The sequence below is a fragment of the Schistocerca serialis genome, chromosome 8 (assembly GCF_023864345.2).
Source record: "Schistocerca serialis cubense isolate TAMUIC-IGC-003099 chromosome 8, iqSchSeri2.2, whole genome shotgun sequence".
Lineage (NCBI taxonomy): Eukaryota > Metazoa > Arthropoda > Insecta > Orthoptera > Acrididae > Schistocerca > Schistocerca serialis.
In genome coordinates, this window is record NC_064645.1 from 607,172,777 (window position 1) to 607,198,134 (window position 25,358).

At 41.6% G+C, this 25,358-nt stretch overlaps 1 protein-coding gene across 2 annotated transcripts in view; it reads left to right on the top strand.

Annotated features, from left to right (window-relative positions):
• The first annotated feature begins 6,568 nt into the window (after positions 1–6,568).
• LOC126416321 (lysM and putative peptidoglycan-binding domain-containing protein 1) overlaps positions 6,569–25,358 on the top strand; it is a 28,007-nt gene continuing 9,217 nt past the window's right edge. The window contains exons 1-2 of one of the 2 annotated variants that reach the window (XM_050083983.1): positions 6,569–6,916; positions 7,483–7,739. In XM_050083983.1, the coding sequence (XP_049939940.1) occupies positions 6,749–6,916; positions 7,483–7,739 (425 nt within the window). In that variant the 5' untranslated portion in view covers positions 6,569–6,748. The remainder of the gene's footprint in view (positions 6,917–7,482; positions 7,740–25,358) is intronic. The other variant, XM_050083984.1, reaches the window with a different exon arrangement.

Genomic DNA, 25,358 nt, shown 5'->3' on the forward strand with positions numbered 1-25,358 from the left:
GCCCGCCTCGTCCACCATCTGTGGTCGTGGCAGTTGTATGGGGCCGGACCCGCATGTAGCGTTCCGTTCGTGGTCCTCGCCCGCTTGGCGCTGCTCCCGAGGTGTTGGCACTTCCCTGGTGCTCCGATGGACGTCCGCGCCCGCCTAGTCCACCATCTGTAGTTGTGGCAGCTGTCTGAGGCCCGTCTCGCGTCGGGGGCTCAGTTCGCGGTCCGCGCCCGCCTGGCGCTGCTTGTAAGGTGTTGTTTCTTCCCCGGTGCTCCCTCGGACGTCCGCGCCCGACTTGGTCTCCATCTGTGGCAGCTCTCTGAGGCCTGTCCTTCGTTGGCGCTCCATTCGCGGTCCGCGTCCGCCTGGCGCTGATCCTGCGGTGTTACTACTTCTTGAGGAGTTTGTTGGTTCATTTTGTTGAGCCCTGATAAGCTCCAGAGCCAGACTCCACGCCGAGCTGAGCTGATAACCGCTGTCTCGGTTTATTAGGTTGTCTGTGACCTTGATCTCGATGGCCTCCTTTATGCCACTGTCCCAAAATATTGGCGTCTGTGTCACAATTTTGGTGTTGTTATAGTCCATTGAGTGGCCGAGCTCCAGACAGTGCTCCGCTATGGCAGATTTTGTTGCCTGTCCGAGTCTGGTGTGCCTCTGGTGTTCTTTGCACCTGACGTCCACCGTCCTGGTTGTCTGGCCAATGTATGACTTTCCACACTGGCACGGGATGTTGTGAATGCCTGATTTATGTAGCCCTAGGTCGTCCTTCACACTCCCTAGCACGGTCCCAATTTTGGAGGGTGGACAGAAGAGTGCTTTCTTAGGTATGTTGATGAGACTTTTGTCATTTGGCCCCATGGTAGGGAGAAGCTAGATGACTTTTTGGAACATCTAAATTCACGCCACCCAAGTATAAAATTTAGTATGGAGCTAGAGAAGGATGGACAACTCCCATTCCTGGATGTCCTGGTCAAGAGGAAGGCAGATGGCACTTTGGGGCACAGTGTGTATCGTAAGCCCACCCACACTGACTTATACCTTCAAGCCAGTAGCTGCCACCAACCGGCACAGAAGAATGGAGTCTTGAAAACATTAGTTCACAGGGCTCGAGCTCTGTCAGATACGGAAAATCTGGCCACAGAGATAGAACATCTACAGCTGGTGTTCAGCAGAAATGGATACTCCTCCACGGACATCCAAAGGGCACTTTGTACTACCAGTCAACCACAGGGTACACAAGAGGAGCCAGAGGAGGCGAAGAAGGTGGCATACCTGCCATATGCTGGACCTATTTCTGCAAAGATAAGCAGAATTCTTTCAAAATATGATATAAAGAGTATCTTCTGTCCACCCACCAAAATTGGGACCATGCTAGGGAGTGTGAAGGACGACCTGGGGCTACGTAAACCAGGCATTTACAACATCCCGTGCCAGTGTGGAAAGTCATACATTGGCCAGACAACCAGGACGGTGTACGTCAGGTGCAAAGAACACCAGAGGCACACCAGACTCGGACAGGCAACAAAATCTGCCATAGCGGAGCACTGTCTGGAGCTCGGCCACTCAATGGACTATAACAACACCAAAATTGTGACACAGAAGCCAATATTTTGGGACAGTGTCATAAAGGAGGCCATCGAGATCAAGGTCACAGACAACCTAATAAACCGAGACAGCGGTTATCAGCTCAGCTCGGCGTGGAGTCTGGCTCTGGAGCTTATCAGGGCTCAACAAAATGAACCAACAAACTCCTCAAGAAGTAGTAACACTGCAGGGGTAGCGACAGGCGGGTGCGGACCGCGAATGCAACTCCCGACGCAGGCCGGGCCTCTGACAGCCGCCACGACCGCAGATGATGGACGAGCCGAGCACGGACGACCGCCGGTGCACCAGGGAAGTGCCAACACCGCAGGATCAGCGCCAGGCGGGCGCGGACCGCGAATGGAGCGCCAACGAAGGACAGGCCTCAGAGAGCTGCCACAGATGGAGACCAAGTCGGGCGCGGACGTCCGAGGGAACACCGGGGAAGAAACAACACCTTACAAGCAGCGCCAGGCGGGCGCAGACCGCGAACAGAGCCCCCGACGTGAGAAGGGCCTCAGACAGCTGCCACAACTACAGATGGTGGACTAGGCGGGCGCGGACGTCCATGGGAGCACCAGGGAAGTGTCAACACCTCGGGAGCAGCGCCAAGCGGGCGCGGACCACGAACGGAACGCTACATGCGGGTCCGGCCCCAGACAACTGCCACGACCACAGATGGTAGACGAGGCGGGCGCGGACGTCCGTGGGAGCACCATGGAGGGGTAAAAGCCTCAGGAGCAGCACCTGGTGGGCGCGGAACGCCCGACACAGGACAGGCCTCAGAGAGCTGCCACAGATGGCGCCCAAGTCGGGCGCTGACGTCCGAGAGAACACTGGGGAAGAGACAACACCTTACAAGCAGCGCCAGGCGGGCGCGGACGGCAAAGAGAACACCCAGCGCCCTCTGGGCATAAATACTGGACAAGATCCTCTAACCCAACACAGCACAGCCGAAGTCCCCTGGGCTATAATGCATTCTGCTGCTAGGAAAGCCCCTGGTCATGATGGCATTCAAAACCGTGTCCTCCAGGAGTTCACGGATAAAGCAACTGAGTACCTAACACACATAACGAATGCCATACTAAAACACCAACACTTCCCCGCCTATTGGAAGATGGCCAAGGTCCTGATGTTCAGGAAGCCGGGGAAAGACCACAGCCTCCCACAAAATTACCGAGCCATCAGCCGTCTGAGCTCGCTCAGTAAGATTGTTGAGAAGGTGATTCTCAAACGCATCACTAGGCACTGCATAACAAATGACATCCTGAGACCGGAGCAATTCGGCTTCAGGAATCACCACTCCACAACACAACAACTCCTACGGGTCGTTGAACATATAACACATGGCTTCAACATAAACAAAGCTACAGGGGCAGTGTTCCTGGACATCGAAAAGGCTTTCGACCGTCTATGGCACAACGGCCTCATCCGCAAACTCAGCGACGCAGGATTCCCCAATGGGCTGCTGCGTCCAATACACTCATACCTCACAGACAGGAGTTTCAACACTGACGTGCAGGGAAAACAATCAACACGACATGGTATACACGCGGAAGTACCCCAGGGAAGCATCCTAGGGCCCCTACTGTTTAACCTCTACATAAACGATCTCCCAACCACACACAACACAATGATGGCAATCTACGCGGATGACACAGCCATCCTTGCGCAAGATTGGAAACCATCAAACATTACGTCACGCCTACAGACTGCACCAAGCCTTGGTTGGAGAAATGGCGTGTTAGAGTAAACGTCGACAAGTGCGAAGCCGTTCTGTTCACTAGAAGACCGAAGCAACTGCGCAAACACCGCTACTGCAGACCAATAACTCTACATGCACGTCCAATACGTTTCCGCAAGAAAGTCAAATACCTCGGTGTCTGGCTGGACTGGAAATTACTCTGGGGGGACCAAATATAACACATGACCAACCGAGCTAGCGCGAGGCTCAAACAGCTCTATCCTATGCTCAACAGGCGTAGCACACTGAACAGAAGGGTGTCGAGGTCCATGTACATGACACTTATCCGACCCCTGATGACGTATGCAGCTCCTGTCTGGGGATACGCTGCGCCTACACGCCTGCACCGTCTGCAGCTCATACAAAACAAAGTACTCAAAATCATAAGCAATGCTCCACGATACACACGCATCGTGGACCTTCACCGGGAATACCGACTTGAGACTCTCACGTAGGTAATCCACAAACTCACCACAAGACTATACAGAAACTCCAGACATTCGCAGAACCCGTTTATTCTGAATCTGGAGAACTACGACCACAACCATAGATGGAAACATAAAAGACCAAAAGACATACTTGTAAGGACATAACATCTATGGCCTAGCATACGCAAACATAACGGCACAGGCGAGCCCCTGTTAATCAGACGCCATTACTGGATATCCAGCTGAAATACACTGTCGAATAACTGGCACCACACAGGGAAGCCGTACCGTACACTGCATGCAAACAAGCTCCACACATCCCCCACACAGTGAGATGATCTCCCACTACTGTATAACGATCTTGATTGTTCCAGGAATGTAGCAGCTGCAGCAACTGGGACACATCGCCATCGCTTGTCACGGTAATGATGCATGATACCTATACTAACAAATCCAACCTTGCATGAGCTATCGCAGCTAGTAAGCCACTACTGCTCTTACTACCCATCCCACTGTCGCAGAGGTTTTTTTCCCACGGCACGAGCCATGGCACTTTTTTCCCTCTGCTCTTCAAATCGCTACCCTCACTCGCGTTTCGTCCACCATCTATTACCTGATGGACCGTGTTAATGCGTAGCCTTACCCAGACGCACGGACAACATCACAGCCCAGCATCCTGTGATCCACTTACTAGACAACTAACATGTTTACGGAGGTGACAGTAGAACTTTTGGTTTGGTCACCATGTTGGTGCGGGCGTGGAGGGGCCCCATCTCTATGGTCCAACACGGCAGTCTCAGGTAGCACCTGAAGAAGGCAACGAGTTACATAGCCGAAATATTGTGCCAGAGCGACACAAACATCCGGCAGTAGACCCGATTACTCCACATGTCAGGTCTAAAATTGTTTACATTCTGTCTTTCTCCCTTTTTATAAAGCGGCTTTACTGCTGAGTAATTCAATCGTTCAGGAAACTGACCATTCCTAAAGGTAAAATTACAAATATGGCTAAATACAGGGCTAACATGTACAGCACAGTACTTCAATATTCGGCTAGGCACTCCATCATACCCATGAGAGTCCTTAGTCTTCAGTGGTGATATTTCACACACACCTGTTAGGTGAACAAGACTCTTTGTGTGGCTTCCTATTGGATGGCAAGCTCCACATGCCAGAAATCTGGCACTGTTGTTGCAATTTGTTTCTTACTTTTGGGCCATGAGAGGTCTCACGGACGTACCATAGTGTTTGCGCGTCGTGTTTTTGTTGAAAGTTACCGTTTCTTCCTGGTGAGGAAAGCTGGACCATCTATGCAACGTTTTCTGTTAGCAGCAGAAAACGTTTCTAACAGAAAACGTTGCATAGATGGTCTAGCTTTCCTCACCACGGAGAAACGGAAACTTTCAACAAAAACGTTTTCTATGCGAGATAGATGTGAGTGTTCAAGAACGCCTCAGGGAATTCTCAGATGAACACTTTGATGACAGTAATACTGACCCTGTATCGAGTAATTAATGATCACAATACTAATTCGGAGAAGGAAACTGAAAGTTATGAGGATGCGACACGCGATAACAATGAAAAGCGCACTTCTTCGGTAAGAATATAAAGATGTTTTCGGTGGAGAAAACAGAAGCCGCTAAATAAAGTAAGAACAAGCAAAGTCAACATTGTCTTGCAGCTGCCTGTATTGCAACAGATATCTGAAAGTCTCGGAGAAAACTTACTGTTTTGCAGATATGAGCCTCAAATAAAGAAGCAATTTTCTGAACAATGAAAAACGTCAACCTTTTGTTGTTCTCGTTTGAAATGGTAAACGACTTATCTGTGTCAACAGCGTGGTGTTCCGATTTGTTTGGAGAACTGTAGGAGGGTCTGCGTGAAATACATACAGACTGAAAGCAATTACAATTTTATTCAGGGCCTCAGAAGAATAATAGGGTAATTACGCTCTTCTTGATTTTTAAAATAAAAATTTGGCGAAATTTCTCCCTTGATAGAATTGTGGGGTGGAATAATCGCTCTAAGGCTGAAACGATGAATAGTAAATTCAAAGCTGATTCCAAATACAATTTGTTGTAACTGAAATGTGTTTTTCCATACAGTTACGTTGCGAATCTGTAATATCTCCCTGATGATAATGTGTGAGTAACCAGAGAGGTAACTATGTGCTGTTATTTTAGTAGTACCTAAATAATAAAAACAAACTGCAAATTTTGTACATACAATAAAATTAAACTGCAAATTTTGCTGTGTTTTAGTTTTCAAAGTGTTTTAAATTCTGCGTTGTTTGAAAAATGCAAATTTCTATAAAGCCTGTTTCCCAGAAGTGTAACGAATAACAGAGTGACAAAACAGTGGTTTTATGACTGAAAAATAAAAATCCGGTCTGAGAGACTCCTCAATAGTAGTTGTGTTCCTGTCAACATCCATAGTAGCTAAGAGTTAATTTCCCCACACATTTTGATCAATAAATTATGAGATACAGCTGAACGGAGAAATTGACATTGTTATTGTAATAAATTACATGAAGGCCAAAAAAAGTTCCATAAAAGTTCTACGCACAATGGACTCCTTGAAAATATTACGTTTGACCTTCCGTGTTCGTGCTAATTTTACTCTTGCCAATTCTTTATTGTTTCGCACGTTTATCGTTTTATGTACATGAGACTACTCTGTTTCTGTATTTGAAGCCCGCGGTCATTCGGCATAGATATAAGGTGTACTACAATCGCATTTGTGTAACGACATTTAACAGTGGATGGGCTACTCTAGTTTTGTTTTAGTAATCGATGAAGATAATGTAGGTTTGCCATTATTTTTATACTGTCCATAGTCAATGCATGTGTATATCATTTGCCTAATTTTAACGATTGGCGATTGCTAGAAAGCTTACCGGTGGTTCAGATAGATAGCACTAGCGGCAAACATGAGACACACACAAGAAGCATGGAGAGCGAGGTAGCGAGTGTTTTGCCTAATAGGAGTAGTTGACTTTTAATATAACATGGCAAGTAGCACGACAGACGAAAAACAGTCGATCAGAGAATCTGCGAAACAACCTAAAAAGTATGGCAGCTTTTGTAATCATGTTAGCCGGCAAGATAATTGTATCAAACACATAATAGTGGAAGGCGATACTCTGCAAGGAATTGCTTTGAAATACGGTGTAACTGTAAGTATGACATATCAATGAAAATAGTTGTAACAGTGTGTCAGACAGCGGTAGAAATATCTGCTGACTGCATACAGCAGCTGTGTTATCATATCCAGCCTACCGATTGTGGGAACTAAGTACAACATAACAATGTTAGTTACACACATAAGTTTTCTGTTTGTATCTAAAACATGTAGTTGTATCGTATAGAACTATGGTCAGTGAAATTCTTCATTACCTAGGAGGAACCTGTTGCTTGACGGTACCTTCCTTAGCACTGGATGTAGATGTGTGTTCTAAATTTCAATTTATCATTTATTGGAATGCTAAATTAATATTACAAGGTAATACAAGCATAATGAATACCTGTAACTTGAATTTCCCATAATTCGACGTAGACATCGAATTCTGACCAGTCAAAATTATAAAAAGTTGCTTCAGAAATGTTGTATTCTTTGTTTCATCCTGCTCATTGTGAGAAAAATGCTATGGGTCAAGTGTTTTCTAATGTGGGTGAAATCTAATTTAAGTAGCTATGTCACTGAAATATTTCAGTCAATAATGAAAATTAATATTTGACACAGATGGAGCAGATTCGCCGACTTAACCGATTATGGGCAACAGATAGTCTCTTTCTTCGTGAATATTTGCTTATACCAGTACCTGCAGACAAGGCTTTATCAGCAAGCCAGTCATCAACTGATGTTAATCCTGCAAGGTCACCAGGCTCTCCAGACAGCACTCACTCAGAAGAGAGAAGCATCAATGACTTTCTGGTTCATATTGACAATTCCATAGCAAACATGAAAAGTCAAGTGAAGAAAACACAAGGAAATAGTGAGTAAGTTTGCATGCACCTTAAAAATTTCCACCTTCAGAATAACCTGAATTAATTGATAAAAATTGGAATTTAATTCACCCTGGCTTATTTTTCTGTGTTGATTACTACACGACTTGCATCATGTTTGAACGTTCCACCTGTAGCTAGAGCACATGCACCTTATTTTTATTGAACATTTAGAATGCATTATCCTCAAAATATTTCTAGGCAGAATGAACAGCTCATAGTCATTATTCGCATTAACTCCTCTAATGAAAATTAATTTTTCGTGTCTTTAATCCTTTTAGTCTAGAGTGTGATATTGCTATCCCCACCCTCCACTCTGAAATCTTATTTATGGTGGCAGACTGAAGACTGATTTGCAGCTTAGCCCGAGGCCTAGGTTAGGTTGGAAAGTGATAATTTGGTTGACAAAGCCAGTGAATGTGAATGTCAGAGGTTGTGCTAGCAGATTGGGCTGTAGAGTAGTCTAATACTTACATTCGTGCCATATTTGAATGTGCTTTGCCATACTTAACATTCTTTTTGTCATAAAAGTGGAAACTGCTATATAAATTCAGGCAACATACATTAAGTAGCAGATAAGTCTTAGATGAGTATTTTGATGCATATTGTGTTCATACACCATACATAAATTACGATAAATGTAAGGGGATGTCCACCATTGCTTCAGTTTGCCCCCCCCCCTTTCCCCCCACCTCAAAATCCCTCAACCAAGCAGATGGAATTAGACATTTGACTCATTTCATTAGGTTTCCATCTAAAATGTTGTTTGCTAGTAAGTAATCATCATCCTCAAGCCAACCTTGTTAAGTGTTTGTGATCAGACCAGTAGTAGTGCATTTTGTAAAAATCATCATTGGTGGCATCAGATGTACTATGTTTTATGTTACATAAGATTTTTGTCAGTGTGTATGGATTAATCTGTGGGCTTATATTCTGGATGGAGACTGCCACTGATGTGATTCTCTTCTGTGATTATTTATTTAGCACCTTAGTAAACAGGATATTGTTAGTGTTGATACAGAATAACTAAAGAAAACAAAAAAAAAATTTAGTATCCTCTTGTTGGTCAGCACTTTACAGAGGTATTTATAATCTCAGAAGTAATACTTTGGAGTTTTATGGGAGTAGCTATTTTTCTCAATTATACTTAGCTCAGTGATGTTTCATGCAGTCATCAATGCTATAGAAGCTCCTGGCAGTCAACATTTCCTTTATTTAATCTTGAGGATCAAAGTGTTGAATAAAAGTAGGGCTTGGTCTTTTATTTCTGTATAAAAATAAACCATGATTTGCTTCATAATTTTACAAATAGGCTTAGTTGTATGATACCAATAAGTCCTCCAGGAAAAAAAATGGGTTTACAGATATAGTTCACTGGAAAGATAAAGACTTGCTGTTAGGTGTTTCTTTGAAAGATTGTTTGATCAAGCCCTTTTATGTTTCTTATAGCCATAGAGTTCAAACATTGTCACTCATACAGTACCCAAAAAATACTGCAGTCCAATGAAACATTTTAGGTAACCACTGCTACAAAGAGATCATTAAGTGTGAACATCAGCTAACCTGGGAAATTCTGTCACAGTTTTAATCTGAGATATTGTTTGTGGTTGTAATAGTATTACAGACAGACAGACACTTTGAAGGTAATGTTCATTAAAGCACTTGGGAGAATCTCCATAAATGTGGTATTTGGTGAAAGTCAGATGGCTACAAGTAATAGATATGCACAATCTATTATTCAAGGGTCAAATATAATAAACAATTGACATACACTGCTGAGTAAAGACCTCCTTCAGACTTCTCCATGCATTAGTTTTTCAGTGATAGGCATCTACACCGCTCCTGCACTATATCAGATTGTCACACATCCATTTTCTTATAGGTCGGCTTCATCACGAATAAATATTATTCGTACAATGTAAACTGTTTTAGTAAGTACAATGAATTGTTTAAATGTGAGAAAAAATTTCAAAACATTTTTGAGTGTTTAAACAGTTTAAAATTGTGGTGGATTTGAATTTTGGATCTGAAAACCAGTGCACTGCCAGTTGGTAACAAAGAAACTGAACTTATAGGTTCACAGTTTGGTCTGTAGTCTGTCCAACAGTTTTGTGACACTAAAAACAGCATCTTGGGCATTAATTGATGTGCAGGACTGTTACTTATGGTCTATATTCCCCATTAGACTCTTTAAGTCCTCTTATTGAGAATTAGCAGGCTTGGAAAAAGGGAAAGACATACCAGCTATAGGATTGACTGCCGTGGTTTAGTCTTTTCGTCAAATGCTGTGTTCTTTAAACTGAAACATACGTAATTTCCGCCGTGTCCATTTGAAAAGTGTCAATAAAACCTGTAATCACTGTGGGTATGTATTGGCTCTATACTTTCAGAATTTAGACATTGGCAAAATGCATATATGCAAGACTTGATCTACCTTGCACTGATATACTTTCTGCATCTCAGTTGCTTAACAATATTATGTTAGACATTTCTTTTAGCATTATATTTACATCGTCTTAACACACCTAGTGATCAGGATTCTTTTATGATTTGTTTACTTTGTGTGATTCCTAATGATGAAAGTTTTCACTTTATATATGACAGTGATTCTTTGGATTAAACTTTTGTGTATCACCTATTTTTATATGTTGACAGTAAGCTCACAATGGAATGGTCAAATCAGACATGTCAAAATCTACTCTGAAATTTTTTTCACACAGAAAGAATACCCTGAAAGAAACGCTCTTTCTAAATTTTAGCTGCTAAAGCACACTTTTCTCACATGGCATACAGAAAGCTTTGGAGCAAGGCAGGCAGGCAGATAGATGGATTATTTCTTGATTTCTGAAAAGGATTTGACTCAGTACCGCACTTACATTTATTGTCAAATGTTCCATCATATGGGGTATCAAGTGAAATTTGTGACTGGATTGAGGACTTTTTGGTAGAGGGGATACAGCATATTATCTTGGATGGACACATTGTCAGATGCAGAAGTAATTTCGGGTGTGCCTCAGAGAAGTGTGTTGCGACCATTGCTGTCCATGTTGTATATTAATTACCTTATGGACAGTATTAACGGTAACCTCAGACTTTTTGCAGATAATGCAAATGAAGTACTGTCTGAAAGAACCTGCATAAATATTCAGTCGGATCTTGATAAGATTTCAAAGTGGTGCAACAATTTGCAACTTGCTTTAAATGTTCAGAAATGTAAAACGTAGTATCCTATGACTGTAATATCAGTTAGAATTGGCCAACTCATATAAATCCCTGGGCATAACACTTCGTAGGGATATGAAATGAAATGATCACAAAGGCTGTAAAGTAGATGGTAGACTTCTGTGTGTTGGTAGAATATTGAGGAAGTGCAATCAGTCTACAAAGGAGATTGCTTACAAATCACTCATATACTCCATTCTACTATATTGCTGATGTGTGTGAGACCCATACCAAATTGAACTAACAGGAGATAATGAACTATTACGGAGAAGGGCAGCATGAGTGGTCATAGTTTTAGTTGACGTGTAGGAAAGTGTTACAGTGATGCTGTAGAAACTGAGCTGGTAGACTCTTCAAGGTGGACATAAACTACCCAGAGAAAGTCTGGTAACAAAGTTACAAGATTGGTTTCAAATGATGACTAGGAATATGCTACAATCCCCTACACATCGCTCACATGGGCATCATGAGGACAAGATTAGAATTATTGTGGCACATACAGAGGCATTCAAACAATCATTCTTCCTGCACTGCACTCCGCATGTGAGTGGAATGGTAAGAAACACTAATAACTGGTGCAGTAAGATCCCTGTGCCACGCACTTCGCAGTGGTTTGCAGAGCATGGATGTAGATCTAGATTAAAAAAAAGGTAAAGTTACTCATTTTTGCTGCACAAAGAACCGCTAATAACAGTGGTTTGTACAACTGTTACAGCCTAGCAAGCAAGTCATTGAATTAGCAGAGACATCCGCAGCAAGAGAACATAGCACTGTGTAAGCCCAGATTACACACAAGTGAATTTTAATCGCTTAAACCATACCAAAAATGCCTCAAATCATTAATTTTTTTGAGCTGGTTGCAGTTCATATTGACAGCTGAACTGTTGCAGATGTAATTGTTATACAAGTGTCTGCCACAGGAAAGAAAATGAAGGCAGTGAATGATGTTATGTTACAAATGACTTCCCTCAATAGAGACTAATTTGTTGACATGAAATACAATAATTCATCAGTTGTTATGATAATTTTTTATTTTATTAACAATGAAATAGTTCCTTGTTTATTCCCAGAAGTCATTTCAAAAATGCAAAGTACCTATTGGATGAAGAAAACAATTGTTTTCCTTACACTAGGCATATCTGATAAAAAAAATTGATGCATTCAGGCACTTCACAGTAATTTTTAATTTTATTTAGACAGAACTAGAATGGGGAAAGAAATGTTTGTGGTCATTGTTCTATGTACCATGCATACTTTCTCAAATTTATAAAATGTGGTGATGCAAACTGACAATGTGAAAATGACTGAACTTTACCAATACTGTCCTGCTGATAAATCAGAAACGACAAAGAGCTATCAGAAATTATATTGTCAGACAATTTTTTGAAAATTGCTTTAAATGTTTGAAATATTTTTTAAGAGAGGTTTAGTAACCCTATTAGTTCCTGGTGGAATCCTAACTATATTAAATCTTATCATCATCATCATCATCATCATCATCATCATCATCATCATCATCATCATCATCCTAAAGACAGAGGTGTTGCTATGTCCAGACCAAAAATCCAACAAAAACAGTTATTTTCTGCAAATTCTAAGAAGACACTGAAAATTCTTCTCCCCTTTGCAAGTAATAGGCCCTTTTTTTTAAATTTTTGGTCCTAATTTGCCTCGAGGTTACTGAAGACTGAAATGAAACTGTGGAAATGTTAATCCACTTCTACTTATCACTGGAATCGTCATATATGAATGTATCATAGCACTCATATCATCACAAATAACTTACTTTCTTTGAAATGATAAAGTGCAGTTTGCTCATAGTGCTTATATGAAACCTGACTGATTGTCTTCATACAAGACATTTTAGGGGCTAACAAGAAGCTTTGTCCTCATGTCAGTTATGAATTTCTCTATAGTATTACCTGTTAATGACATCTCCTAAAAGTTTACTCGAGGTAAACTACGTAATTTTGAAACCTTCTTTTCATCTAATGTTCTGAAACTGTTTAACCAGGTCAAAGAAGCTTGGAAACCAGTAGTGTTCATCTCACTTGCAATTGAGAGTGCCCAGTCTCTTAGATCTCACTCGGTACATGTTTATTGACTCTCATGAGAAATTATTAATCTTTCAAATAGTTTTTTGTTCATGCTTTTGTCAGCTTTATTTTGACACATTTTGTACTTACTGTAAAATCTATCTTCCCTTTATACAATTCATTTTCAGATTTTAAGAAACAAAATAGGCTTTCCACACTGCTTAGGTTTCTGTTTCCTCCCTCCTTCATTTACTGAAAAAATTTAGTCTCTTTTGTGTCAGTGAATACTATTATTTTTGGATCTACATATTTTCGTTGGGCTAGGAAGCTACTGTATTTTATGTTGTGTACCTTATGTACAATCACCATTTGAACCACAGGTCATTGAAATTGTCAGTTTTTTCCTGTTTCTGCTAATCTTTCCACAATGTCTTATGAAATGGTGACCTCATTCAAATGAATCCATGAAATTAGCTGATAAATAATACATGTGGGTCTTCAGGACAATTACATACATTTTTCATATTTCATCTATGCAAGGTTGAAAGCATTAATTGTGTTACTGTGAAACCTGCACAGACATATGCTTTCAGCAAACATGTATGAAGAAATTATGAAGGAAATTAATTCAGTTTTATCTCCACAGTTAACACTTAGCTATACTGCAAAGGTAACTATTTATTATTATGGGTATTAAGTGAATAGCTAATTCAAGCAAATATAAACTGCGACCAGTTGTCAGAGAAACCATAAATGAAAACTGAAATCCCCTTTATAAATTAAGATCATGTTTTGACATGTTATCTGTTGATGTTTGTGCCATCAACCAAGGATATGTGCTGGCCAAATTGTGCCTGTGCTGTTTGATATGGATATGGCAGGGGTGCACATTCCTCCAGTTGTCTAATGTGCTAAGAGTTTGACAATTTTCAACATTTTTGAAAAATACTGCTAAAATTTTGAAAGTCTTTCTTTCAGTGTGTTCTTCATGTATTAAAAAAAAAATGAGGGCAGGTTCTAAAATGTTGGGTTGGACTGTTATCTTGGCAGATGTAGGTGTTGTCACATGTAGTCAACTATATTTTTGTCTGGATTGTTTGATCTGGCACGCTTTGCCAAGCTTCATACAAGTATGTTGTGGTACTGCCTTGAGCAGTCTCGTTTAAATTTGCGTGGTTTCACAGAAAAGATATTCTCAGTGACATCTGTGACTACTGTTAATCGGTGGTGTTCTATGATCTTGTGATCCAAATTCAGATACATTTCTTGTATCAATCCCTCTCTTCCCCTTTCCTGCCCCTCGTCCACGGATGCCTAACCCACTGTGGGGACTTTGCTCTGTGTTTGGCTAACACAGAGTCTAGAGATCCCTTGCAATAGTGTTTCCATACTGCAAGTCTCATATCTAATTGTCCCTGCATACGCTCCCTTTCAAGACTGGGCTTAGAGCAGATTCTCAGTAACTCCTGCATGTCATATGAGGTAGCTAAATGGAGTACCAGCTTAGGCAGGCTTCCCCATTCACAGCATGGCTATGACTGGGGCTTCTTTTTGGTTTGACATAGCACCACAACTTTTGGCTTATTAATTATTTTCTGTCTCACTTTAGGATTATATCCTTTCCCTCTTTTTTTTCTAAATTTTGTAGTTGTACAGGCTGTCATGGGAGGGACACACTACATGGCACTAACTCAATCCGTAGGTCATAAAGATCGTGTGCACACCTGAAGCTGTCAGATGTGGAGAGGTCATGATTTAAACTCTAGATTGTAGCCCCTGAGAATGTGGGAATTGTAATACTGATAGCTGTGATGTGTAAACTCCCTACGCAAGCTGTGAGAAGATTCAATCAAAGCGAGCAGCTTCAGGATGGGTGATCTGCAAATGGAACCCACCAAATTAGTCCGAACAAGTGGCCATACCAAACTAGCCATTTCAACAGAGCAAGCTAGCAGGTACAATGCAGAAAGTTAAAATTCTGTAGTGTTCCCGTCTCTGGCCACCCCATGGGATGAGGGATAGGCTTGAGGAAATGGAACGGCACAGTTTACACAATCTTAGGATGCCATATTCTATGTTTTAAGCTTATACAATTGCCTTTGAAGGGAACATTTCTCCTAGGATGAGGCATGGTCTGCCTAATTTATAGCCAAAATAAAGTTCATATGATTTTCTTATCCGTGGGGTTATCGCTCTTTTGAGATTTAAAAGTTACCTTGCCACAGATGTAACAAAAACTGTTTGGGTGATTAACACACGTACGGGGCATTGTTAGTATGCAAACAAACTATATACAATCACAAAACAATAAAAATTTGGGAAGTTCTTAATCACACTTATAAACTTTGTTTACAACATGTCAAACGTAGGGTTTTGATTTCACTGATGTCTGCTCTCGTTAAATATTCATCTAATTGGAAGATATTGTTTCAGTTTAGTGGTACTTGCAAATAGCGGAAACAAATGTTAGTACACAATAATAAATAACTTTGCTTCAGGTAAAAGAAATAAAAGTTAATATGCAATAATAAACAATTCAGCTTAAAATACTAACATATATTCACATTATGTTAGTAATTGGAGCCCAATAGAGCGATTCTAACTTCACGTTCAGAATCAGCGTACCAAAATACACAATAATTAGTGAAAATTTTCTCATTTAACAAAATCATTGTTTCTCACTGTTATCAATCCTTTGTTGAAAACATACTACAAAAACTTTTACTGTCAAAAACATTAAACTTCTTTCACTAAAATCCTTCCTGGAAATTTATACAGACTTCAATGCCCATCAACCTGTAGTGCTGGTGGAGTCAGCTTACCAATCCCATAACAGAATGGGCAGTGAATATTGATACCCACATTTACTGAACAACAAATCTTCAACAACAGGATAATCTGAAGGGTCAGAATCTTTCATCAGTTTTCAGAGTCTGACAATTTTATTACGTGAAGCTCATCTTCTGACAAAGAATTATCACACTTTTGGAAGAGATTTTTCTTTACCTTTGAGAGTTCTTCTTTAGTTGTGGATGGCTTGGAACATCTAGGCTGAGGATAGTTCGCATCATTTGTACCTGCAGACTATTTGCACTTTTTTGTAGTGCACACACATTTTCATTTGATGATGATTTGAATGAATTTGGGCCAAGGCTCAGTGCAGATTTACAAGGGCTCAAACCAGTTTTTTCTTACATTTGTTTTTGAAAAGGCTATTGATATTTTTCTTTTTACATAGACACTTTAAATATGAAACCAGAGATTCAGCTATAGCTTCCTTTTTCTCTTCCATATCCTGTTCAACTGGGAGTGAAGAGAGTAAAGTGTCTCTTTAACTAACAAAATTATTTCTACCAGTATTTCCTTATACACATCTAGGTAACTTTTTGCATCCGGAGACCTTTGGTAAGTCCAAGGCATTTCAGTTCAATTTTTAAGTGTGTCATCTTTTTTGTGATGATGGTTTCTTAGTCCTTAGTCTTCAGTTTGTCATGTAGTTTTTTTACCCTTGTGGGTGGGTGCAAATTGCAGTTAGAAATTGAAATGTAAATTAATCAGATTTTACTATCTGACTTTTTTTTCTTTTTTTTCCCCCTGCTAGTCACTCATCCAGGCTCATTTTGTGACATACATTACAGATTCAATCTCAGTCTGTCATTGTTTTTGGATCACTTCGCTTAGCTCCACAAAGTGACAATCATCATTAATCTGTTTTTCTGAACTGTGTAGCTCTGTTGACTGTAGCTAGTTTTCTCAGCTTAAACAAATGCTTGCATTTTCCTACTATGTACAGCTATAAATTTTGACTAGTTGTTAATTTAAACTGTGCCATGGCTTTTTTGCAAACTTCATCCTGCCAGACAAAATGGGTGCTTGGCAGCCATCATTACTGTTCACTTGCAGACGGCAAACTTATATTCATAAGTATTAATTCACTTGAATGATTCGTAACCAGTTATTGGGTGATGTCGCACTGAGACATGTAAAGCATGTTAACTGCAGTGGTTTGCAACTAAGAAGTGAGAGTGCTGTGGTTTCAATGTAGAAAGAGACAAAGAATGCATTGTGACATCACTAGTTGTTTTTCTGTTCTACTCTATGTAATTCAAGTGTTCCCTTTGGTGGTAATGTCGTGGCTGTATGATGCACATACAGATAAACCCCAATGCCCATACAGCCCACCTCTCCATACAGGCTATTGTAAAATTACTTCATGCATATGGAATGTACTTTTTCAAATATTTATGTAATATTTGTTGTGTTTATTTTTTCTCCACCTTGCACTAGAAAATGTACACAATGGATAGAATATGTAGATTGCTTTGCTACTGCGTATCTCACTATCACAAACTTTCTCATGCTTGCTACTGTTAGTACTATTGATTTTCAACACACAAGACACATTATGGTATTGCTCTTGTGAGTTATATGGAAGGATTCTGCAGCACATCTTTCCATTATCATCCTGAGTAAGTCACTTAGCTCTACACGTTGGTTCTACAAACCACACTACAATGCTTTCTGGAAGCTGTGAACTTTCTTTATTGTGGTCTTAGGCTGACTTCTAAAATGTTCTTTGTATAATAAAATTATTTTTGACATGCTAAGTGGCCACAAAGTGATTTGTTTTATTCCAGTTTTAATCTGAGCTGTAAATTGAGGTACAGCTCTCCCTTTACTCACTTGACAATTGTTTCTGTTAAATAATGAAAGAGAAATGACCGTTCCAAATTTTTTCCACTAATATTAAATACAGGGTGTCCCATGTGGAATGGTCAGTATTCAGGAATATGTCAGGAATGCTCATTTAAAGCAAAAGAACTTTATATGGATATATGCCCTACTCCAAATGGTTTCCAAGAGAACTCATATAATGTACGTTTCTTTTTAGGCTTGTGACGCACATGCGTATGTCTTACCATAATTGCTGTATAGATTGTTTCCCCCCTCACTCCGTCGTCAGGCCATGAGTGGCCTACTGGGACCATCCGAACGCCGTGTCATCCTCACCCGGTTGTAATGATGATATTCTTGACCGAAGCCGCTACTATTTGGTCGAGTATCTCCTCAATTGGTATCACGAGGCTTAGTGCACCCACCAAAAATGGCAACAGCACATGGCGGCCTGGATGGTCACCCAACAAAGTGTCGACCACACCCGACAGTGCTTAACTTCGGTGATCTCACGGGAACCGGTGTAGCCACTGAGGCAAGGCCATTGCCAATTGTTGTATCGATTATGGTGGAAAATTTACTGGCCACCAAGCTTGCCAGACATTATGCCATTCTATTTTTGTGAGGGAGTTGGGATGACGGAAGCGTCGGGTTCCATCAGTGTGCTTTGACCCATGACATCACCAACATGGCGGAAATGGCCATTCACAACTACTCCCATACTGCGCCTATGACGTCATTATGTAAACATGACGACAAGCACGAAATTAGATCGAAAAATCATCAAACACATGTTCCTCCAAAAATATAATGAAACTAATGGGACAGGTGGGGGAAACTGGGGGTTTTTGGGTGTGGATAAACTAAATATGAACACACGCCACTAAACCAAACGACACAAAATTATAAAATAGTAAGACCCCACAACCTTCCCAAATTCCACTGTATACAATATCCTGTGGAATCAGTCACTTCCCTTGACCTATATAGCTAAACAGCAACTACTGATACCACATCATAAAACTCAAAACTTTCACCACCACCACAATTATCGCTACCACAAAAAAAAAGAACCTAGAAAAACAAAATTGGAATCGAACACTTCCCTTGACCTATATAGCCCAACAGCAAATCATGACAACAAATCACCAACAACCAAACAACTCACAAATACCCCATCAACCATCTAGACAGAGAAAAAAAAAACATTGAAAAAACAACTCGCCACAAGAAAGCTCCGGCACTGCCCTCTAGGTCACACACAGTCGCGCACACACACGCGCGCACACACACACAGACACGCACACGCACACGCACACACACACACACACACACACACACACACACACACACACACACGCACACACACGCGCGCGCGCACACGCACACACACGCGCGCGCGCACACGCACACGCGCGCGCGCGCACACGCACACGCGCGCGCGCGCACACGCACACGCGCGCGCGCGCACACACCAACAAAACAAAAACCACAACCCAAAAAAAAACTCCCAACCCCCCCCCCCCCCCCACACCTCCCAAAGTCAAAGACCCGTAAACAAATAAAAACCAAAAAGTCTCAACCACACTCTACATCAACTGTAACAAAAAAAATCCTCTACAACAAAATCAAAAAACGACCACCACCCCTCACCCACCTACCTCCAAAAACCTTACCAACAACTAACTTCCCCTATGCCGCAGCCACCACCCGCCACCAGACACTTCACTATCCCACATCCTTCAGCCTACACATCCTACTAACTGCCCTTAAAAGAAAAGAAAACTAAATACAGTAGCCCTCGGGGATGCTCTTCCGCCAACATCTAAAAGAGACTGAAGGTTAGAAGAGTGCCTCTTCCCCCTCCCAATAACTGACTTAATGGCCGCCCAAAACCCATCTATGGTATTCGTAGAGGTGCCGGTATCATAACTTTTTAACTCAACACTGTGGTTCACTACTAGATGATTGTACGCCTGCTGACCCAACCCCCTATAAGAAGGAAATGCTTCTGAAACTATAATACTACCCTCTTCTATGAAATCCTCAATCAGTCCCACTAATTCCCTTTTTGTCTGCTCCTCCAAAACCCTAAATACACATTCTGAACACCCCCCCCCCCCAATACCACAGCCCCCCACACCCATAAACTAACCATAAACTTACCCTTCCCATACTTTCTTCTCTTCCCAAACTACGACTCATCAACCTCCACAACCACCCCAGCCCCACCCAACTTACCCCTGTATTTAATATATTCCGAACACACCTCACGACAAAAAAATACCAATCAAGCACCGTCCTCTCACTCGCACCCACCTCATGCACACAGAAACTGAGAGGATTTATAACAAAAATAAGTCATTACCACAATTTCTCGCATGCCCAACCTAGACTTCTCAAACCAGGAACGGTGCTTAGTGGAGCTCCATAGATTATCCCTACAACACCGCCACATGTAGCTGTCCCTGGTCAGAGATGGCAGAACTTTCGTAAGTCTCATTTCTTCCCAACATACAGAACACTTGACCACTTCAGCCAACAGACCAAATAGCTGAAGGAACTTAATAAGGGACAAAGCACTGTCCACCATCAGCGCACACAAATGCGGACTGTTGATTTTGTCAGTCATATCCATATCTACCAAAGACATAAACAAAGTAATTTTAAAAAAATTCGCATATGACGAACCGAGAACAACACTACAGTAACTTGGGCATAACAAAAACTAAATTGTCAACTCACTGAAAAATATTCCTCTAACCCCACGGTCAGCACCAAAACCACACGCGTCAAAGACTACCACGCAACTGAACCCAGTACGCCACATAACACGCTACCCATAAACACACCAACAGAGAGCAGCAGGTGTCAAAACAACACCTACAAATAAGCCACTCTCACAAACTGAACTCCGCGCCATCGTGATGTCACACGCCACAATAGGAATGTCACGGGTCAGAGCCGACGGGCAGAATTGGACGCTTCCGTTGGCCCAGGAAGTTGGGTAAAGTCTGAGGTGAACAAACAAAAGGCAATATGGGAGATGAACTCCTTGGTTGCATCATGGCTGCTGTTGCCCTGTTCAGGGAACATGCAGAGGCACTCAGTCATGCATGTTCTGCCATCCCGTCCAGTCAGTAGGATCATCACCTGGTGTGGCATGGCTGATGGTCACACAAGCATGGTTTACATAGTATCAGTGAATGTGCTGCCCATTTGTAGGCTATGGGAAGACGCGCAATATGTAGGAGTTTGACCGAGGACAGATTGTGAGGGCCTGGTGGCTCGGCACGAGCATTTCAGAAACTGCACGACTTTTCAGATATTCTAGGAATGCTATGGTGAGTGTCTTCAGCATGTGGCAAAACCAAGGTGAAGCCACTTCGACATAAAGGGGTTGGGTGGCCACACCTCATTACAGATGTCGGACATAATAGGCTGGCCAGACTGGTAAAACAGCATAGGTGGTGGACTGGTGCTGAACTGACATCAGAGTTTAATGCTAGGCAGAGCACATGTGCATCTGAACATACAGTGCACTGAACACCCCAGACGATGGACCTCAACAGCCGACAACCCATGCATGTACCAATGTTAACACCATGACATCAAGTAAGACTGAGACTGACACTTGACCATCGGCACTGGACATTAGCACAGTGGCAGAGCATTGCATAATCTGATGAATCCCAATACCTTCTTCACTGTACCAATGGGAAGGCGCGAATCCATCGTCTGTCAGGGAACAGCTCCTCGAACCTGTACTGCGGGACGAAGACAAGGTGGTGATCATGCTTCCCGATGGTGGTGGCAGTTATCAACAAGATAATGGACAATGTCACAAGGCCAGGGTTGTGACGAAGTGGTTAGAGGAACACGGTGGCAAGTTCAAATTGATGTGCTGCCCCCTCTGCTCACTGTATGTAAACCTGATCTAACACATCTGGGATGTGATTGAATGTGGCATCAGAGTTTATCCCCACCCCTGTTCTTTACTCCCCGAAACTTGCAGGAATAAAGTGAATTGTGTGTGCCAACTCCCTCCAGCGACCTGCCGTATCTCATTGCTTCCGTGCCATGACTGTTCAACACTGCTGTCCTTACTAAAGGTGGACATACTGGCTACTAGGTAGGTGGTCTTAATGTTCTGGCTGATCAGTGTAAAGTGACGATGGGGTATTTGAATATTTTTCGTGAATCGTACCACAGCTGCAACGATAATGCTTAGAGGTGACTAAGTGTGTATTTTTCAGTTGATACTTCGTAAAACACATGTTGTGTTTACTAACAATTGTATATGTGTAAATCTGACAATGTGTTGAATAATGTAGAAGATAACAATGAACCTTAAATGTGTTGTATCCCAGAAACCATTCAGAGTAGGGCATGTGTCCATACAAAGTGTTTTGCTTCAAATGAGCATTCCTCCTGCATCCTTGAACATTGACCATTACTCCTGGGACACTATCAATGTTTGAATAGTGGCTATGCAGGAAGCTTTTTGTACCTATTTCGTGAAACAAATGTAGGGCTTTGGGAATCAAGCAGTTCACAACTGTTAAGTCATGCTGAAGATCATTGCTGTAAGAAATGTTATTGTCAACACTATCATTAGAACACTCTTTCTTATAAAATAACAATAAAGAATAAGTTCATGTTGTGAGCTTGTGTGACTGTTGTGATTGTGGTAAGGATAATTTTAAAACTGAAACCTTAAAGGATTGGTGTTCCTGTTGTTACTTTAAGTATCACATTTGTGATAGAAGAAACGGAAACAACACATACCACTGAAAAAAGAACCAAATAATCCACCAGAACCTGGATAGATTGCGATTGATATGTAAGAATTAATGTTCTTGTTAACGATTGGCTTTATATTTCCTTTTGTGATAGACATCATAATGTTGGAAATGTATATTTCCTGTAAAGGAAATGACTTCTTTTGTATAGAAGTAGAACTGGAGTGTCAGTATTTCTTGTGGAATCCTAACTCTTTTTGTTTATTCGTCCTTGCAAGTGCATTAAGGTTACTATTTGCATGTAGTCTGAAAACAGTGTGCTTTATCATAATATGCAGAAGGCTCTTGTTATGATGTTTTCTTGCCTTTGCTCCACTTTGCTTGAATGAACAAGCTCTTTGAATCAGATTCTATTTACATCTCTATCTAAATCTATACTCTGCAAGCCACCTTCCGCTATGTGGTGCTGGGTACTTAATGTACCATTGTCACTCCCCTCTTTTCCTGTTTGTCTCATACAGTTAATGGGAAGAAATATTGCCAGTAAACCTCCATGTGGCTTCAAATCTCTCTATCTTCATGGTCTTTCCACAAGTGACTCTTCTAGGAATATACAGTCTCGTAACTTTACAATAAACTGCACCCTGATGCAGAACTAACTCTCTCTCTCTCTCTCTCTCTCTCTCTCTCTCTCTCTCTCTCTCTCTCTCTCTCTCTCACTGGCGCTTTTGTCCTCACTAAATGAACCTGTGAATAAAACAAGCTGTTCTTCCTTAGATCTCCTCTATTTCCCCTAACAATCCTACGTGGTACAGATCTCATACTGAGAAGCAGTATTCAAATATTGGCTCGACGACAGTTTTGTAAGCACCTCCTTTGTTGACAGACTACATTTTCTGACAAGGGAACATCCCCATCGCACTCCCCTCAGATTTAGTTACAAGTTGGCACAGTGGATAGGCCTTGAAAAACTGAACACAGATCAATCGAGAAAACAGGAAGAAATTGTGTGGAACTATGAAAAAAATAAGCAAAATATACAGACTGAGTAGTCCATGCGCAGGATAGGCAACATCAAGGAGAGTGTGAGCTCAAGAGCGCCGTGGTCCCGTGGTTAGCGTGAACAGCTGCGGAACGAGAGGTCAGTGGTTCAAGTTTGCCCTCGAGTTAAAAGTTTAATTTATTATTTTCGCAATGTTATGATCTCTCCGTTCGCTCATTGATGTCTCTCTTCACTGTAATAAGTTTGGTGTCTGTGTTTTGTGACCGCACCTCAAAACCGCGCGATTAGTAGGCGAAAGGACGTGCCTCTCCAATGGGAACCGAAAACATTTGATCGCAAGGTCATAGGTCAACCGATTCCTCCACAGGAAAACACGTCTGATATATTCTATACGACACTGGTGACGGCATGTGCGTCACATGACAGGAATATGTTGTCGACCCACCTAACTTGTACACTTCGCGAATGGGTAAAAAGATTCTTCTACCTTGCCCGATTTAGGTTTTCTTGTGGATGTGATAATCACTCCCAAAAAAGTGATGGAAACATGAGAGTTTGTCACATAAACTGAAAATAAGAAATTAAACTTTTCACTGGAGGGAGGACTTGAACCAAGGACCTCTCGTTCCGCAGCTGCTCACGCTAACCACGGGACCACGGCGCTCCTGAGCTCGCACTCTCCTGGATGTTACATATCTTGCGTATGGACTACTCAAATTGTATATTTTACTTATTTTTTCATAGTTCCACACAACTTCTTCCTGTTTTCTCGATTGATCTTTGTTCAGTTTTTCAAGGCCTATTCACTGCGCCAACTTATAACTAAATCGGAGGGGGGGGGGGGGGCGTGCGATGGGGAGGTTCCCTTGTGAGGACTCTTCCAATGAATCTCTCCCTGACACCTACCTTCCCTGCAGTCAGTTTTATGAACCCGTTCCACTTTAAATCACTCTGTACGCGTACTCTTAAATATTTTACGGAAATTGCTGTTTTTTGTGATTGTTGCCCAAATGTGTATTTGTACACAGTGGATCTTTATTCATATGTATATGCAATACATTATGTTTATGTTGAGTCAGTTTCTACACACTGCACAAAGTGGCGATTCTGTGCAGACTTCCTATGTTTCACTGCAACACTCTTTGTATACAAGAGAACTGTCCATGAAGTTGCATGGAGCTTCAGATAATGCCTACTATATCATTTATATATAGTGTGAAAAGTAATGGACCTGTAACACTCCCTGGGGTTACATCCAGTGTCACTTCTTTGTCTGAAGACTTCTCTGCATTGAGAATGACATGCTGTTCTCTCTGCTAGAAGCTCTTCAATCCAACGATAGTTGGTCTGATAATCTGAACACTTGTATTTTGTTCATTATGCAACAGTGCAGAACTGTACCAAATGCCTTATGGAAGCCGAGGAACACAGTGTCTACCTGGACCCCAGTGTTTACTGCCTTCATGGTGTCATGGATGAACAGAGTGGGCTGGGTTTTACATGATCATTGTTTTTGGAGCCCATGTTCATTCATACAGAGGAGATTCTGTCTCCATAAATGTCATAATGTGCAATTATAGGACACATTCCAAAATTCTAGAACTGACTGGTGTCAGATATAGGCCTACAGTTTTGTGTGGACCTTTCTAGAAAATGGGAATGACCTGTGCTTTTTTACAATCAGCAGGAACACTTAACTCATGATTGCAGTTGCTTTTATCCCATTGTTAGGTGTTTCAGTATCAGCCATTTTGTTAATTTGTGAGATGATTTAAAGGAAGTACTGCAGTGTGATTGTCTGTGAAACAGTATTGGGAAAATGAGTTTAGCATTTTGGCCTTTTCTGTGCCATCCTCTTTTTTCAGTACAATTATGGTCACAGAGTACCTGGACAGATGGCTTCAATCCGTTTAAGATTTAAGACCAAAACTGCTTC